Below are 19,272 nucleotides of genomic sequence, written 5' to 3' on the forward strand. Positions count from 1 at the left end.
AATACTCAAAAGAATTTTAATGATGGAAATAAAACACACGATTCAAACTATCTAAATATTCTCTGCAATGATTCCAGCTGCTATACAATACACATGCCCCAGAAAAAAAAACCTCTTCAAATACAGCAATGGAAATTTTTTTTAACATATTACTGTCGTCCTCAATGATTCCCAACTGCTTACTAACAAAAAGCCAAACTAAGACACCCTTTTATCTTTTAATTTTATTAGGTGGATTGTTACATTGCTGATTATCAAAACTTACTCTCATTCAAATTAAGAACAGCAACATGTTTTCTCAAGCACAGACATGAAAACCAGGAAAGCATATATAATATATGTGACCCTCCACCACGAAATGAGTCGCATGTCACCTTTGCATGATTTTCATATTTTTACATTTTTCTAAAGAGTTTTTTATGCTCTATTCAGTGGTGAAAACCGTTTTAGAAAAGAGCAAAAACTGTTTGAGTTATAAGCCTGTGACTAAGGTGACCCTCACACTGTTACCAGACACTCCCCGGACTTATATTAAGCCTAGCGCAGAACCGCGCGAGGTGACATGCGACTCATTTCGTGATGGAGGGTCACATATATACAAAAACTGAAAGTATGTTGTAATGATGTTATAATGACAATAAGTAAGTGTTCGCCACTGCAATGACACTGATGCATAAGATTTTGAAAAGGATGCTTTCATCACATGAGGTTTAATTTTCAAGGAAGGAATCATTTCCACTGCAGCAACAAATAAGTACACCCTTTAATTATTCCAAGTACCTGTTTGCTGAAATTATAGTAAGCTTACTGCTGTGGTGAGGACAGAAATAGTTTCATCCCAGTTTACTGAAGGATAGGAAATGCGATCCCTTGTTTCAAACACAGGACTCTCAAATTACACAAAGATTTTCACAAATGAGAAACAGAAGGAGTTGTGATAACAACATCCATAGCCCTATCCACTGATGAAATTCACCACAACATCCTGGAAGGAATCGGTCACAGCCACTGCCATTAAATCAGTCGATGCTTCAAACTTTTCTAAAAGGTTTTGCAACGATAAATGGCATTGAAAAATTACAGTGAAAATTACAAAGGTGGTTTATTCTACAAGCACACACAGTTCTGCTCTTGTTCTGCTAAGAGAACAAAGAAGCTCTTGTCCTTTTTACAGTGAAAACTGCATACTGGTTTATTCTGCAAGCGTTTTGCAAGTGTACAAAGTTCTCTCTCATTCTTTTACAACTATGAAGAATTCCCCATCCTTCTGCAGTAAAATCAATGATTTGGTTCTTCTCTCAATGCACCACAAAAATGACCTTCTGCAGAAAAATGTTGAAGATGAAAGCTGCATATTCATGTCAATGTTTCTTATACTCTCTGGTGGTGTTATCTATGCTTAGCTTACTTCCTTCTTTCTTAAACAAGTTAAAGGAACTGATTTACAAGCATACAAAGTATGCCTCAGGAATGAAAAAAGTCCTCATCCTTCTGCAGTGAAAATGATGAATGTGTGTATTATACCATCGCACAGAGTTCTCTCCCCTTATTTCACCACAAGAACGGAGAAGACAATCCAAGCAGAGTCAGAACAGAACGTGGGAGGGATTTGTGATATATCTACAGTGAAAACAATGAACTGGTGTATTCTATAAGCGTACAAATGTCTTCTCTCAGTTTGCCACAAGAATGAAGAATTCTTTGTACCTTTGAAGTGAAAACGATGAACTGGTTTATTCCATAAGTGTACAAAGTTCTGCTCTCTCAGTCTGCCACAAAAATGAAGATGTTCTTGTACATCTGAAGTGTTAACGATGAACTGATGTATTCCATAAGCATACAAAGTTCTTCTCTAAGTCTGCCAGAAGAATGAAGAATTCCTTGTTTCTCTGAAGTGAAAACAATAGATTGATGTATTCCATAAGCATACAAAGTTCTTCTCTAAGTCTGCCACAAGAGTGAAGAATTCCTTGTTTCTCTGAAGTGAAAACAATAGATTGGTGTATTCCATAAGTGTACAAAGTTCTCCTCTCTCAGTCTGCCACAAGAGTGAAGAATTCCTTGTACATTTAAAGTGAAAACAATAAACTGGTGTATTTCATCCTCTCAGGATTTGCAGAGTGCAAATGAGGATGAAAGTTGCTTGTTCATTTCAATGCTTGTTAATGTTATTCTCTCACGTGCCAGGAGACGGGTTCCGCATAACTCTCACTTACTCTATTACACATGTCGTATGCATTTAAAGTGCTTACTTCCCTTTGTTTATCAAACCTTCCATCCTCTCAGTTTGCCACAAGAATGAAGAATTCCTTGTACCTCTCAAGTGAAAACGATCAACTGGTTCATTCCACAAGCGTACAAAATTCTCCCCTCTCATTCTACCACAAGAATAAAGAATTCTGTGTACCTCTGAAGTGAAAACGATAAACTAGTTTATTCTACAAGCATACAAAGTTCTTCTCTCTGTCTGCCAACTCTGAAGTAAAAACTACCAACTGGTTCATTCCACAAGCGTACAAAATTCTCGCCTCTTAGTCTGCCACAAGAATGAAGAATTCCTTTTACCTTTGAAGAATAATTTTTTCACTCAGTTTGCCACAAGAATAAAAAATTCCTTGTGTGTCTGAAGTCAAAAAACGATCAAGTGGTTTATTCTACAAGCGTACAAATTTCTCCCCTCCCAGTCTGACACAAGAATGAAGACCTCCTTGTATCTCCAAAGTGAAAACGAAAATTGGTTCACTCTACAAGCGTTCAAATTTCTCCCCTCTCCGTTTGGCGTAAGAAAGGAGGAGAAGACCTAATGCAGATGGGATCAGGAGAGGACGTCGTTTGACAGGAAGTGGTACATGAAGGCGGCTTTCTTGGCCTCCTCTTCCTGCGCTCGGTGACGCCGGGCGCGTTGCGATCCCAGCTCCTTGCTGGCCGAGGGGGGTGCTCGCAGCAACACCTCGCCAAATATCGTCGCTGAAACAGAGCGGGAAGAATTAGTGAGCAAGTTACGTAGGTCTGCAGTCAAATGTGCGTTGAAACTATCATTGTATCTGTGTTAGTATAGTACCGCCAAACCCCCTTTTAAGACCCCCCCCCCCCCAAGTTAAGACTCCCTCCCTTTTAAGACCCTCTTTTCTCAGACTTTCTGTACATAGCCTTTGTAAATTGACCCCATTTTTAAGACTCCCTCCTTCTGAAGACCTGACCATACACGTATAAACCTTGTGTGAAAAGCAAGGGCACACCGGAGTTGCAACCCCAAAACAAAGAAGTAGAATTAAAGAAGAAGAAAACATACTGAGGTGCCTCAAAGACAGAACATGATGTCAACTTCTGGCCAACTTACCAACAAACTTGATCTCAAGTCCATTCATCTCGGAGTATTTGAGCATCTCTTTGAGGAATTCACACAGGTAGTGGAATGTGTTCTTGTGGTAGTCGGGAATCTGGCTCAGCACCTGCAGCATGGAGAAGGAAAGCATTGTGAAGTAAAAGGTTGTTCTGTCTTCAATGACTCCGTAAATCATGCCAGCCAGTGGCGGCGGCTATCGGCTTGGCCCATGACAGCCTCTAAAACTCTTGCATGTGCAGATCGACAGATATGCAGACAGAGAGAGAGAGAGAAAACCTCTTTCTCTCTCTCTCTCTCTCTCTACCACACACAATATCACACACCCATGTGGCGTACACACACACACACACGCATACTCAGAGACAAACTCATAGTCTCTCTCTCTACCACACACACACATACTCACACGTACATACACACTGACCTGTTTGCTAAGCAGTAGGTTGTTGGAAGCAGAGAGACACTGCTGGAAGACGGAGAAAGGAATGACGGGCTCCGCTAGACACTCCAGGAACAGTAACAAAGACTCTGCCGCAGAGTGAACACTGCCAGCTGTCAGCTGGTTAAAGAATTTTACACACAACTGGCACAAGTTTATCTGCACTTACATGCAGAATTTTTTCTTCTCCTTTTTTTATTGTTTTTAATTTGACGTTCACACTCTCAAAAATGCATTTTTTTTTAAGTCAAGTGATTGTTTACCCCTACCTTCTACACAATTCGCTGATGGCTGAAATACAAAATTGTCATCAAGCACTACTAAACACGGCTTCTTATGCATGACATTTGATTAAAGTTTCAATAGTCACACGGTAACACAAATCCTATCTACACTTCACTGCAGAGCCTCTTCTATAGCAACACTAATAAGACATAAGTTGGTAACCAGTGAAGGATACGCAGCACTTCTGGTTCCCCTGTGTCCAGACAATCACGGATCTGTTGGATCTCGGCCTGCAGGCCTGGGATTTGGAACAAGTCCGCCTGAAACACGTCATCAAGGAAAATGTAACAGTCCACCACAGCTATTTAAAGCAGTCGAGAACAGTGTTTTTACTGCTGCGACTGTCTTTCTGCTTTACTCTGAGAGCGCCAAAAGGAGGAGGTGTACACTTATCAAAACAATTCAGTCGTATTCTGCTTTGTTAATTCAAACTTTTGGTGCCAACTTCCTCCTTTTCCACTCACAAAAGACATAAATTTCATTCTTCGCAAAATTCCACTGTTATAAACATTTACCTTGTTTGGGTGGCCATAAACACAAAAGAGGAATTCCTGCTTTCGACAAGAAGCTAAAAACAACAGATTTTTCACTTTGTTTGTCTCACAGTACCTTGTCCTTTCCGTGGTTGGTGATGTGTTGGATGAGGCGCCAGAGTTCCTTGGGCACCATGTAGAGACGACCTCCTGTCTTCGTCAGGTCCACGTGACCCAGGCTGCCTGGCTGCTCCTGTGCATGGAAGTCATACTCAGCTTTTAAAATAAGCTGGGGAGATAACTCAGTTCATTGCAGAGCTGGCTTAAACCAGTTGTCGCTAACGGTGTGGATTTGATCCCCACGTTCCGCAGGGGATTTATTTTCCAGAGTCAACTTTGTACTGACTCTCCTTGGTGTGCACCCATGCACACGATAAAAGATCCCAAGTTGACAGCGAAAGTCTCATGCAGGGCTTGGTAAGACGAATGTAAAACACAAATTGAGTAGTGCGATTCTGTCCCCAGGGAGAGCAGCCCCAATCTCCTTGAGGGAATTCCCCAAGGACAAAAAGATATACCAAATACCAAAAGTAGAGGTGACAAAAGAAGATGAAATGGTTCTTTTCTATTCCAGAATCTTATGTGAACTATGACCTACATGCGAGTCATTGACGTCACCGTTTACCCCATTCTCACAAATGTCTTGTTCCTGTGACCAAACAAACGTGTGTACGCAATGCTATCTGCCTATTATAAAGATATCACTCATTTTCACACAGCAAAATTAACAAACTTTCAGCCTCTGCAAATTTGCCCGACAAAATGTACATGCTCTCTGGCTGATGCCATTTTCTACGCCTGGTCCCTAAATTTACAGCAGTTTCACCAGAGAGAAAGAAGCAGGGCCCTGAAGCGCATTCACTCACTTTGATTTTGATTAATTACAATACTTGTGGTACATACTTGAGTAAATGGTGCCGTGTGTGTCCAGATTAAGGTACAGTGGATGCCCCACATTCTTCAGATTTGTCAAATTGGCCAGAAACTCACCCCGAATGGTCAGATCAATGGTATCCCCTAAAAGACAAAGAGTGGTACTCACAATTTCCACCAGCTGAGTCGTGGGGACCTGTCGGATAGGACAGTGCATCTGTATCAAAGCCTCCAGGGAGGATCCAAACACGCTGGACAGGTAGTTGCCGCTCACCGTCACCTGACTCGCGTCAAGGTTTCACACAGTAACACAACGTCACCAGTCAGTCATAGTGACCACTAGATAAAGGATGGGACATTTGGGCAAAACATTACGTTGCTTAAAGAAATATAACAGAGAGGTTCATTACTCTCTTCTTTCTTATTTTTTCTTTTAGACATTGTTTTTTGTTTTTTAGTTTCTTTATTTTATACCTTTCAGCGCTTCTTTCGTCTCACCATTTCTTCTTTCAATTTTCTTTCCTTTCTTTAGTTTTCATTTAATCTTTCTTTTTGTCCTTTTCTCCCATTTGATAAAAAAAATTCTATAACTGGTTGGGTGGGTTTTTCTTCAGTGAATGGGGAAAAAATGATGGTTAGCCAAAACGAGGGGTAGCCTGATCATTCTACATCAATCAAACACAAGACTTTTCCTCCAAAGAAATCAAGGCTGTGACAGGAAAACAGTGAGGCTGCTTGTTCATCTGGTGCCAAGCACAAACTTGTTGAGCCTTGAACATCAAGGTGTGTGTGAAGGATACAAAGATGTCCTTGCCGCCGTGGAGATGAAGGACCAGGATGTCCTCCAGGTTGTCTTTGCTGCTGTTGAGAGAGCTGACCGTGCTCTTGTCCACGTAGACCTCTATCTGGACGTCACACGACAGACCTGATCACAGACAAGAAGGGCAAAGCCCATACGACTCACATGCTTGACCTTGACCTTTACATGACCTTGACCTTCAGGGTCAAGGTCAAATAACTAAACCTAGCAATGACATCATACACTAAGAACTGCTTTACACATTTTTCCTACCAAAATACATGTGACCTTGACCCAAGGTCAAGGTCATCCAAGGTCATGCAACACAAAGCTGTTAATTCAAGACATAGGAAGTACAATGGTGCTTATTGGCTCTTTCTACCATGAGATATGGTCACTTTTAGTGGTTCACTACCTTATTTTGGTCACATTTCATAAGGGTCAAAGTGACCTTGACCTTGATCATATGTGACCAAATGTGTCTCATGATGAAAGCATAACATGTGCCCCACATAACTTTTAAGTTTGAAACAGTTATCTTCCATAGTTCAGGGTCAAGGTCACTTCAAAATATGTATACAATCCAACTTTGAAGAGCTCCTGTGACCTTGACCTTGAAGCAAGGTAAACCAAACTGGTATCAAAAGATGGGGCTTACTTTGCCCTATATATCATATATAGGTGAGGTATTCAATCTCAAAAACTTCAGAGAAAATGGGAAAAATGTGAAAAATAGCTGTTTTTTAGACAACATTTATGGCCCCTGCGACCTTGACCTTGAAGCAAGGTCAAGATGCTATGTATGTTTTTTGGGGCCTTGTCATCATACACCATCTGGCCAAATTTGGTACTGATAGACTGAATAGTGTCCAAGAAATATCCAACGTTAAAGTTTTCCGGACGGACGGACGGACGGACGGACGGACGACTCGGGTGAGTACATAGACTCACTTTTGCTTCGCATGTGAGTCAAAAAACCTTCCTATTCAACATACAATCACAGGGTGGTGCTGTATTTGCCAGAGTCTACATTAAGTGCAGACTCTAAGCAGGCGCAATCTTCACACCATCATGTCCCTATGCATGCAAAAAGATGGTCTCTGAGAATAAAAAGCTCAGGATCATAGAAGAAAAACAACATCCATACAATCACACTGTGACAAATGTATGAAACATGTTTGTTGCGTTGGTTAATGTTTTTTTAATGTCCCTTCAACCTATTTGGCAATGCAAGACCGGTTCCAGTTTGTTTTCTTTATCAGTTCACATAGTGGTTTGAATTTATTTACATTACCCAATATTGACGGACTGTGTGATGATATCTTCTGCTATGGTCTGTTGAGACAGTGATATCAAAATCTCGACCTCCGGTCTTGATTTTGATATCACTGTCTCAACAGACCAATAGCAGAAGATATCATCACACAGTCAGTCAATGTTAGATATATTGCTAATTCTCTGGACATTTTTTATTTACTGTAAAGAAATTATAAAAGAATTTGCCTTAGTTTTGGCTGTTCCATATCCCTCCCTCTGATTATTATTTCTTTTTGTTCACTCTTTTCTTGTACTTTTCAGTATTTTAAAATGTCTTTCCTTTCAAAAAGTCTTTAGTCACTTGCTCAACTAAATTCTGGGATAATTACATTTTCATATATATTTGTTTGTTTTTAAATTTAGGTGTTTTTGTTTTTGAAGTGGGGAAGCAATAAAGAGGTCGTCGATATCAAAACTGATATTGACGGAAATGTCGTCGATATCACTTTTGCACTGAGCTCAGTTTTGCTCAATTGACCAATGGAAATCCACGTAACATATGAAATAGCAATATTCAGGTCTATCATAGTAACATGAAGAAGGTTCTAAAAAGCTGATGTCTTTCCACACTTGTTACATCAAATCTTGATATCCTTCAGATAAAAATTCTTTGTTTGTTCGTTCATGGGCTGAAACTCCCACGTGTATGACCGTTTTTACCCCGCCATTTAGGCAGCCATACGCCGCTTTCGGAGGAAGCATGCTGGGTATTTTCGTGTTTCTATAACCCACCAAACTCTGAAATGGATTGCAGGATCTTTTTCGTGCGCACTTGGTCTTGTGCTTGCGTGTACACACGGGGGTGTTCGGACACCGAGGAGAGTCTGCACACAAAGTTGACTCTGAGAAATAAATCTCTCGCCGAACGTGGGGACGAACTCACGCTGACAGCGGCCAACTGGATACAAATCCAGCGCGCTACCGACTTAGCTACATCCCCGCCCTATAAAAAATCTTGATATCCTTCAGATAAAAAATCTTGATATCCTTCAGATAAAAAATCGTGATATCCTTCAGATAAAAAATCTTGGTTGGGGAGGGGCGGGGGATGTCCATGAGAAAGGCAAGGTGGAGTTACCTGGCTTGATGACCTCCTTGCATGGCGTGATGGTCAGCCAGGGTTTACTGTAGCGAGCGTCGTCCAGTTTGTTGATGAACTCAAACTCCACATAGGCCTGCAAATAAACAAATATTCTGAAAACACACACACACAAAGGTAAAGAGACATACACACAGATATGTGAGTTTAATAATAATAATAATAATAATACAGTGGAACCCCTCTCTAGCGACCTTGAAAATGTTGAAAAAAATCAGTCCTTATGGAGGGGGGTCCTAACAGAGGGAGGGGGCGGGGTCAGGGGGCCACAAAGAAAGTCACCTCAGATTTTCTTAAAAAACAACAACAGAGAAGTTTGAGTTGCTGACGACCGTTTCCTCAAGCAAACTGCTTCGATTTCATGTTTGACATTGTCGATGGTGTCCACCAGTTCTGGTGCATGTTTCAATGCAAAAAGAGTTACCGTATTTGACGGATTACAAGACGCACCGTTTCATAAGCCGCACCCCCGACTTTTAAAAAATAAATTGGGATGAGCCACGTATAGGCCGCGTCACTATATTAGCCGCCGTCGAAAAAAATATAATCAGATCGTGTCAATCAATCAATACAACCAGGCAAACGAAAGTACGGTATTTGGCGAAATCGGCTCCGAGAATAAACAAGTGAAACAAAGAAGAAAAGTGAAAAAGTTTGAAGAAAAATATCACACACACAATTTGTAACCAACACACACATGTAGTCCCGCCCGGAATAAGCTTTTTTGGGATGATTTACGACTTTTGCACACATTTCGAGCAGACGAAAACACAACATGGCGGCTCTCGCTCCTCCAACTATCGCGAGAAACAAAAAAACGAAATCTCGCGCGCGCGAAATCCTGATACATCCGGTGTTTCTCTGTACGCTATCTTGTCACAACGACTTGTTGACAAACGAAGATTCGTGAAAGAAAGAGAAAAGCGCCGAGTCTTGAGTAGAGAGCTAATAAAGTACCGGTAATCGCTAATTGCCGAGTCTTGAGTAGAGAGCTAATAAAGTACCGGTAATCGCTAATTGAGCAAAATGAAAATCCGCTGCGACTTCCATTAGGTGAATGCTATTCAACTGGTTATAACCGGTTTGTCAGTGATGCGTTACGCTGACTGAGAGTCTTGGCTTTGTCTGACCACAGGCGGAGGTATCGTTCACTGGACCACCACTATCATAGTAAGACTACAAGCAGTCTTACTATCATAGTGGTGGTCCAGTGAACGATACCTCCGCCTGTGGTCTGACAAAGTCGTTACACAAGCTGTTAGGTCGGTCCTTAGACGTTAGAGCCGGGTGGTCGCTACACTGGTGACAACTATATAAGAAAACACATCGGTTAAAAAAAAAAGGGTCGTTGTGGCGGGGTAGTCGTTAGAGAGGGGGGTCTTTGTGAGGGGTTCCACTGTAATAGCTTAAATACCGTGAACTACAAAGATCTGCACTCTCCATGCTTTAGATATCAACCATGAATAAGAACACACTATTTCAACATGAAATATTTTATAAATTCTTACATAACAAGAAAAGCAAATGCTTATATGACTCGCCTTTGTCACGTCCTATTACAGTGGAACCCCCCTTTTAAGACCCCCCCAATGGAATACTCCCTCCCAGGCCGTCCATACAGACGGACACTGCTCAGTACTTCTTCTTCTGCGTTCGTGGGCTGAAACTCCCACGTACACTCGTGTTTTTGCACGAGTGGAATTTTACGTGTATGACCGTTTTTACCCCGCCATTTAGGCAGCCATACGCCGCTTTCGGAGGAAGCATGCTGGGTATTTTCGTGTTTCTATAACCCACCGAACTCTGACATGGATTACAGGATCTTTTACGTGCGCACTTGGTCTTGTGCTTGCGTGTACACACGAAGGGGGATAAGCCACTAGCAGGTCTGCACATAAGTTGACCTGGGAGATCGGAAAAATCTCCACACTTAACCCACCAGGCGGCCGCGGCCGGGATTCGAACCCTCGACCTTCCGATTAGGAGGCCGACGTCTTACCACCCCGCCACAACGCCCGTCACTGCTCAGTACTAAGACTCACTGATTACTCAGATGAGTCAATAATAGAACAATACAAAGACAACAGCACAACATGTACTTTGTGACAGAGGTTTACCTGTCCAACATTAGCGATGGTGATGGTTTCCACTTGTGGTTCAATAAACTTCACATCCTTGAAGTGACACTGCAATGATGACAAAAGTGTTCAATTATACACCAACCTTCCAAAACCCCTTAGCACATAACTCAAACACCTCAGTCTGAAAAGACTTCCAAAGACTACATTTTGATCATTTGATTTATTCTACAATACCATATAGATGTAAACAAATCTGAGAAAATGAGTTGTTAATAGGGAGGGAGTCTTAATGGGGGTAAATATACAGAGTTTATGCACTGAAAGTCTGAACAAGCAAGGTCTTAAAAGGGGGGAGGTAATTAACCGGGGAGTCTTTAAATGATGTTCCGCGCTGATCTGCAGCTGATGGGTCACCAAGAAGTCAAGCTTAAGAGGTGCCTTTGAAAAATCTAATCGTAAGACCGTTAGGAAGAGGTTGCCTCATGCTTTAACGGTGGGTTCCAGTCACTACTACAGGGGTGGTACCTCGGAGGGCATTTTGGTTAAGATATCAGACTGAGTGTCCTTTCCGAAGATGTCCTTTAATCACAACATCATGTCACGGGTACCAAATACATATCTGACAACAGAGACCAAGGGACAACAGAAGGTGTCCTTTCTAGGGAGGTGTCCCCCCATCAAAGGGGCCTCACAATACAGGTCCACCTGTCCCTGTGACCACACTGACCTCTGTCTTGTCCAGCTTGATCTGAGGCAGGAACTCGTTCTCGATGCGGTCCAGCTTCTTCATGATGTCCTCGTACACCTTCTTGTAGCGCTTCTCGTCAATCACCTTCACCTGTTGACCACACAAATATTCCATGAGCCGAATGTAAGCCGGAAGAGGCATAGTGGTAGAGTCCTTGCCTCTCATGCTGGCGGTTGGGGATCGAACTCGGGGTGAATGCAAATACCCGACTTTTCTGAACGTTCTCGAGTCCACCCAGCGGAAAATGGATACCCGATTATTATGATAATGTGTTGGTGAGGAATGTGCCTTACAATCTTCAAGCACATAAACTTCCTGGTTTTGGGACCCTCTAAATTTACCCTGAGGGTGTCCAAGGACCCCTTACCCATTAAAGTTGGGGGTCCCGGGACCCTCTAAATTTACCCTGAGGGTGTCCAAGGACCCCTTACCCATTAAAGTTGGGGGTCCCAGGACCCTCTACATTTACACTGAGGGTGTCCAAGGACCCCTTACCCATTAAAGTTGGGGGTCCCAGGACCCTCTAGGTGGAGTGTCTGTGGGCTGCCCTGAGACGCAGCAACTTTTTAAGCAGCAGTGTGTATCTGTACATGAATGCACTGACCTCCACTTCAAAGTTTGCAGAGACGGGCTTGTGGTCGCTGATGCGAAGCTGTGGGTGTGAATCATAGCGTAAGAGAGCGATGCCCACCCCTTGCCACAGGATGCGGTCACACCACGCTGGGATACGGCTCTTCTCGCTGAAAACATGTATCAAAAACAATCAGAAAACATTCATCAAAAACTATCTGAAAACATTCATCAAAAACTATCTGAAAACATTCATCAAAAACAGTCAGAAACATTCATCAAAAACAATCAGAAAACATTCATCAAAAACAGTCAGATTACCAAATGAAGACAAACGCCATATGCCGCTTTCGGGGGATGCACACTTGGTATTTTTGTGTTTCTATAACCCACCGAACTCTGACATTGATTACAGGATCTTTTTAATGCGCACTTGGTCTTGTGCTTGCGTGTACACATGAAAGGGAATAAGGCACTCGCAGGTCTGCACATAAGTTGTCCTTGGAGATAAAAACAAAATCTTCACCCTTAACCCATCAGACGCAGCTGGGATGTCATTTCATGTCAAATACATTGTTGTGAAGACAACACTAAAAGCTGTCAAGCGATTTGTTCTTGCTGTCCAGAATACTGATAATTGTTTTAAAATTAGAAAATATATATATCGTTATGAGTACCTTTGAGGGAAAAAACAGGGTATAATATCTGTCTCAAATTTTTATCGATCTGCACAAAACTGATTTGCATGCACATATTTTTTCAAAGAAACATACCTTGTGTCGTAAACATCTGTGCCAGTGTCAAACTTGTATGTTGGGTCAAAGGTGATGTCGCCCTCTTGAAAGCCCCTGAAAATGTCAGTGGTACCCAGTTGGTTGAACAACTGAAAACAAACAGAGCGAGAGATAGATCATGCATTATGATATGAAACATAAAATTAATCATGTACAGAACAGCAATTTTGACACAACCCGAACAAGGGAACATTTAACCTTTAGCACTCCAGATTCCAGCCAGCATTACTTCCCCTGTAGCCACATTATTTTGCTTACCTAGCGTAAGAACAACACCCACTAACTTTCAACACTTACAACTTCTTTGAAAATGCACTAATAAGCATGAAACGTTGTGGTTGTGATGGGGTTATATTTAACATTAAAATTGTTTTGTTTGCAAGCATTATTTATTTTCTTACCATAAATGCAAATACAAAATGAAAAGGGGTTGTGTTGGCTAGTCCGTGGAATTTTGTGAAACTAACCAGTCTATGTCTGGTGAAACTCCTTTGATCAGGTAATCATGTTGACCATCCAACTTCCTGATCCTGGTATCTAAATAAATATATTTGTGGACCAGTGCATGTCATGGGACGATCTTTTTAATAGTTCGGTTAGCAACAACAAGCAGAGAAAAGCTTTGATCTGCACAGGTCGCCATTTCCGAACACACAAACTTTTTACGTCTTGTCACTGGCTTGCTTTGCGCTGAATTTGAGTCAGTTTCTACGCAGTGTTTCTTTGACAAGCAAGTCAAGCATTTGCTACGCAGTCAGATTATCGGTAATGTTTGCTGTTCCTGTCATTTCACTAAACTGGACCAGCCACTGTTTGTATCCATCTGCACTTTCGTAAATTCCGTTTCGTAACCGTCACTGGACGAACTGTCATTTTTTTCACCGCGATACACAGTTCATTGCGAAGATCTTCCTCAGTAATTCGTTCCAATTCAGCATACGATTTGTTGTCAAGAAACAACTCAAAAGAAAGTTTCAAACTCATCCTCCATCTTGCTTGTCGAAGCGCTAAAGTACTTTATCGATGCAAAAACAAAAGCAGAAAACTTCGACGAAACCGACTCAAATGCAGCGCAGACATCATGACGAGATAACGGAAGGAAGTGAGCCTCGCTTTGGCTCAAGTGCCGTTAAAAATACCGTTATTCTCGTATGCAAATACGAACGAGAAGTTGGTCATACGAACAAGCCTTGTGCTGGCGACGCAAATCGCTGCTGGCTGGCAAAGGGGGGGAAGTGGCTGGGCGACGAAAATCGCCGCTGGCGTGCTAAAGGTTAAAGTGATACAATTGCTGCTTAGCAAGTGAAGGTTGTGTTGATCGCAAAGTCTCCAAAAATGGAATTGTTCACAATGTTTGTACAGTATGATATGCAGTCATCAGAATGAAGCAAATCTGTCTTTTATAAAGCATATTAATCTGTTCTAATAAGCTGGTTTCATCTCCAACCAAGCCCTGAAGGCGTTACAATCTTATTTCTCTCTCTGCAATGAGCTGTCGGGTTTCAAAAGTTACATACCGATCAGTACCTATAATATGATAATTATAGCAAATAAATATGCTCGTTTTTCCAAACATGAAATAACATACAACTTTTGAGACAAAAATAACCAGGACTATTAAGAACATTGCAAACAGAACGGCAGATAGTACAGCAATACGCCTGAATATCATTTGAGGTTAACGCTAAGATTTTCAGCAACAGCTTGCTTTCTAAAACAGCAAAGAAGCTGAATTGATCTAAGCCTCAGAATTTATAATTCCACTTAGACTTATGGTGAAGTACATGTGTACTGGAGCACAGTCAGTGGATGTGCCAAAAAGTAGCATTGAAACAAGTGCAAGTGTACCTATGATACTAAGAAAAGTATCACATGCAAGTGCATATGTACCTGATCCGAGCGCAGTAGCGCTTTGTACTTCTGGTCACGGATGCTCGTCTTGACGTCTTCTATGGAGATGTTGGAAATACGATAGTTCAGGTCACCAATCCAGAATACCGCTCTGCACAAATAATGAAAAAGGAAAGTGATACATGAAATGACTATATATACATCATACTGTTTACAGTTGAATAATAGTTGACTAAACGTTAACCCTCGTATGAGGACTGATAGTGAAATTAGTGGTCTATCTGCCAAGAACTGTTCACAATTCCCCCACCTTGCCCCACCCCCCCCCTAAACACACAACAGCATCACTTGAGACTTCAGTCTGAAATATTGTATATGCCACTAAATGCTACCAGCTGTCACCAAAGTACCGACCATAAAATCTTGCTTAGTATACCAAATGTGTTGCTCCTTAGCCAAATGATAATGTTGTCATGTCACAAAGCATGCATGGTGATTGAGAGCAAGCAAACTAGTGTAATTCATTCCAGAGAAACAAAACATGCTGACTTACTCATGCTCTCCTATAGTCAGCGGTGGAACGAACTGTTTGAACCTCGTCTTTGACATGATGTCTCTGTAGTCCTGGGTAGCAAAACAACACAACACTGATAAACCGTTGGCAAAAAAACATACAGTATTACAGTTAACCCATTTATCCCCACGGCATGGAAAGTAACTCCGTCAAGTTCAAAACTCGAAAAAATCGGAGCAAGGTAACTAATGCAAGTTTTCTGAAATTATAAATGCTCAAGCATCGCAGGAAGCCAGTAGAAATGGAAATAGATAATTGTGTCATAGGCATCTTTTTGTCTAGCGGGTGTTTCAGGGATCTACATTTTGGAGCTCGAGCGGGCCGTAGTAAGCGCTCTGGGGGAATCTGTTCATTCTGTGTATAGCACATGCAGAAGCAGAACAAAATAAACTTATATGTGAGCTATACAGTTAAGCAAAATCAAAAGTTGATTATTTCTATGTGAAAAATAACATTGATTTGTCAAACGTCAACAACAATGAAAGCAGATAAATGTTACATTACCTGATTTCTGCGCTCAAATTCCTCTTGATGTGCAGCAAGGTGGGAGTTGATGAAACAAAATGAAGTGCTCTGTAGTGTGAACCTCACTGACACGCCACCTTTGTTGCCCTGGGAAATAAAATATAGGATAATGTTAAATGCTACCAGCTCTCTCTCTCTCTCTCTCTGTCTGTCTGTCTGTCTGTCTGTCTGTCTGTCTGTCTGTCTGTCTGTCTGTCTGTCTCTCTCTCTCTCACACACACACACACACACACACACACACACACACATACACACACACACACACACACACACACACACACGCACAAACACACACACACACACCCACACACACACACAAACTAAAAGAAAGTCATGTCTTTTCACTTTAGACACTGATATTTTGAAATTACAAAGTAATATAACACAGCAATAGAAGACTTACAATTTGAGATTCATTTTCATGTGATGAAGAAAACACCATGTAGTCAAATTCAAAAATGTCCCACATTCACAATTCTGCAATTCTTGGAAAGAACATGTTACAATTTATGCATAAAATAAGTCTAATTTGATCCCGAACAACGTACCATGAATCCCATGATGCCCGTGGGAACAGAGTCAGAGTCGATAAAGCTGACGTGTTTGGCCAGCTTCTCTCTGATGAACACAATCAGAAGGATTCCCACTATTCGTACAGACTTGACCTGATGACAGACAGACAAACATATTATACCATGACCGGCACGGTGGCCTAGTGGTAAGGCGTCCGCCCTGTGATCGGGAGGTCGTGGGTTCGAACCCCGGCCGGGTCATACCTAAGACTTTAAAATTGGCAATCTAGTGGCTGCTCCGCCTGGCGTCTGGCATTATGGGGTTAGTGCTAGGACTGGTTGGTCCAGTGTCAGAATAATGTGACTGGGTGAGACATGAAGCCTGTGCTGCGACTTCTGTCTTGTGTGTGGCGCACGTTATATGTCAAAGCAGCATCGCCCTGATATGGCCCTTCGTGGTCGGCTGGGCGTTAAGCAAACAAACAAACGAAATTATACCATGACTGTAGGGGTGTGGAAATCAGACCTAAAAGAAAAGAGCAAACTGCTGCATGCTTGTGGTTATTTGTTTGAGTGAAGCAATTCTAAGCTTTGCGTAAGAGCGTAGCAATTCGTCTCATAACGTAGAATGCTGTGCTGCATGCACTACAGTTGGCAACTCTGGTAAGTACACTTGCGTGATTCTTTCTTTCTTTCTTTATTTGGTGTTTAACGTTGTTTTCAACCGTTCAAGGTTATATCGCGACAGAGAAAGGGGGGAGATGGGATAGAGCCACTTGTTAATTGTTTCTTGTTCACAAAAGCTGTCTAATCAAAAAATTGCTCCAGGGGCTTGCAACGTAGTACAATATATAACCTTACTGGGAGAATGCAAGTTTCCAGTACAAAGGACTTAACATTTCTTACATACTGCTTGACTAAAATCTTCACAAACATTGACTATATTCTATACAAGAAACACTTAACAAGGGTAAAAGGAGAAACAGAATCCTTTAGTCGCCTCTTACTACATGCTGGGGAGCATCGGGTAAATTCTTCCCCCTAACCCGCGGGGGGTGACTTGCGTGATTGCCAGTGGGGGTTTGAAACTTAACTGTGAGAATGAAAATAACAAATGACTCCCTCTTGTTTACTGACACTGACCTTCTCACTCCAGGTCAAGGACCTATATTTTCAGCTGTGACGGACACCTTATATGTCTGAGAGGGATGGTCCGTGGAAACTGTCCCAAGGTCATTGTACAGCGGAACCCCCTTTTAAGACCTCCAACAATGTGAGAAGACCAGGTCTTAAATAGGAGAGGGTCTTAAAAGGGGGTACATTTACCTTGGTTCACAACAGAAAGCCTTGAGAAAACAAGGTCTTAAAACACTTTCTACCCCACCTATGTTGACCAAGTTTTTTTTTAGCCGAGACCAGCTGTGCTGCAGTAGGTCACTCAGAATTGTAGTAACTGCGTAGAAACTGTGTATCAACATGCTGGAATGCAGGTGTTAGATCAACGTTACAGGAAGCGACTGAAGTGACTGTGTGTACGGATATATCCGAACCAAGTCAGATAGAGCCATATGAGTGAGTACTGATATATCCGTACCTGGGAGACAATGAGTTAAAAGGGAGGAAGTCTCAAAAGGGGGGTTCCACAGTAGTATAAACATGCATATCACTACAGAGGGAGGACGGGCACAGTGGCGTGGTGGTAAGACGTCGGCCTCCTAATCGGGAGGTCGTGAGTTCGAATCCCGGTCACTGCCGCCTGGTGGGTTCAGAGTGGAGATTTTTCCGATCTCCCAGGTCAACTTATGTGCAGACCTGCTAGTGACTTAACCCCCTTCGTGTGTACACGCAAGCACAAGACCAAGTGCGCACAGAAAAGATCCTGTAATCCATGTCAGAGTTCGGTGGGTTATAGAAACACGAAAATATGCAGCATACCTCCCCCGAAATCGGCGTATGCTGCCTGAATGGCAGGGTAAAAACGGTCATACAGGTACAACTCCACTTGTGCTTAAAACATGAATGAACGTGGGAGTCTAAGCCCATGAACGAAGAAGAAGAAGAAGACTACAGAGGGAGTGTTATGGTTCTTTGTACTGCGATGTGGTTACATCTGTTCTCTTCTTTAGCCATACACAAGGCGATATCGATCAATAGGGCACAGCAGTGAAGGTTAAGGAAAACAGTTGTGTCTTATAGTCCCAAAAGTATGGCACTCACTAATAGTCTACAAATGTACAATGTAGAAATGACTAGTAAAATACTGTACTTTTCTGTATTTCTCTTTGGGGTGGAGGAATTTCTTCACAGCCTCCTGCCATTCTGCTTCCTTGGCCGACTCGCTGAAGACAAACGCCTCTTTGCTCAAATCTAACTCCTGGAATCTGAAACAAGAAGAGAAAACAAGGTAATAAAAAAAAATTTGAGAATGGCGTGTGTGCGTGTGTGTGTTAGTGTGTGTCCGTTTCTGTGTATGTGAGCATGCATGTGAGCATGCATTGTTTGTTTATGCGCATGTGACATGCGTGTGTGCAGGGTTCGACACTAGCGGGGGCGGGGGGCGGAACGCCCCAGAGTTTTGTGTTCCGCCCCAAACATTGCCGAAGCTTGGGGCCCACTCCGCCCCAGGATAAATTCCAACAATGACAATCCGAAAATTCTAATGCCAGAGCCAATCACTAAAAATCGCCAGTCAAAGTCGTCACTGAAATTTACGTTACGATCAATGCCGCAGTCAAGAAAAAAAAACATTGAAATCGTCGAAGGACAATGCCGCAAGGGAAATAACTCCCAGATTGCGCTCTTTAGCGTGAGAGATAAGTATCGCCTTCAAATGCCAAACGCAAAATGTGGCGACACATCCCTGGACTGGTGTAAAAAGACATGGAAATGAATATGAAGAACAGGGTGGAGAGAAACGAAAAAAGGA

The 19,272-nt window shown here is 42.2% G+C and overlaps 1 protein-coding gene across 4 annotated transcripts in view; it reads right to left on the reverse strand.

The window, feature by feature from the left end:
- LOC138961786 (inositol polyphosphate 5-phosphatase OCRL-like) overlaps positions 1-19,272 on the reverse strand; it is a 41,484-nt gene continuing 22,212 nt past the window's right edge. For all 4 annotated transcript variants that reach the window (XM_070333460.1, XM_070333458.1, XM_070333459.1 and 1 more), the window contains 17 exons: positions 18,613-18,727; positions 16,383-16,499; positions 15,814-15,921; positions 15,289-15,359; positions 14,775-14,886; positions 12,864-12,973; positions 12,125-12,260; positions 11,500-11,610; positions 10,809-10,877; positions 8,671-8,767; positions 6,277-6,401; positions 5,646-5,756; positions 4,680-4,796; positions 4,246-4,330; positions 3,771-3,898; positions 3,341-3,452; positions 1-2,967 (listed from right to left, as the gene is read on the reverse strand). In XM_070333460.1, the coding sequence (XP_070189561.1) occupies positions 2,816-2,967; positions 3,341-3,452; positions 3,771-3,898; positions 4,246-4,330; positions 4,680-4,796; positions 5,646-5,756; positions 6,277-6,401; positions 8,671-8,767; positions 10,809-10,877; positions 11,500-11,610; positions 12,125-12,260; positions 12,864-12,973; positions 14,775-14,886; positions 15,289-15,359; positions 15,814-15,921; positions 16,383-16,499; positions 18,613-18,727 (1,876 nt within the window). In that variant the 3' untranslated portion in view covers positions 1-2,815. The remainder of the gene's footprint in view (positions 2,968-3,340; positions 3,453-3,770; positions 3,899-4,245; positions 4,331-4,679; positions 4,797-5,645; positions 5,757-6,276; positions 6,402-8,670; positions 8,768-10,808; positions 10,878-11,499; positions 11,611-12,124; positions 12,261-12,863; positions 12,974-14,774; positions 14,887-15,288; positions 15,360-15,813; positions 15,922-16,382; positions 16,500-18,612; positions 18,728-19,272) is intronic.

This window comes from Littorina saxatilis, linkage group LG3 (genome assembly GCF_037325665.1).
Source record: "Littorina saxatilis isolate snail1 linkage group LG3, US_GU_Lsax_2.0, whole genome shotgun sequence".
NCBI classification, from domain to species: Eukaryota; Metazoa; Mollusca; class Gastropoda; order Littorinimorpha; family Littorinidae; genus Littorina; species Littorina saxatilis.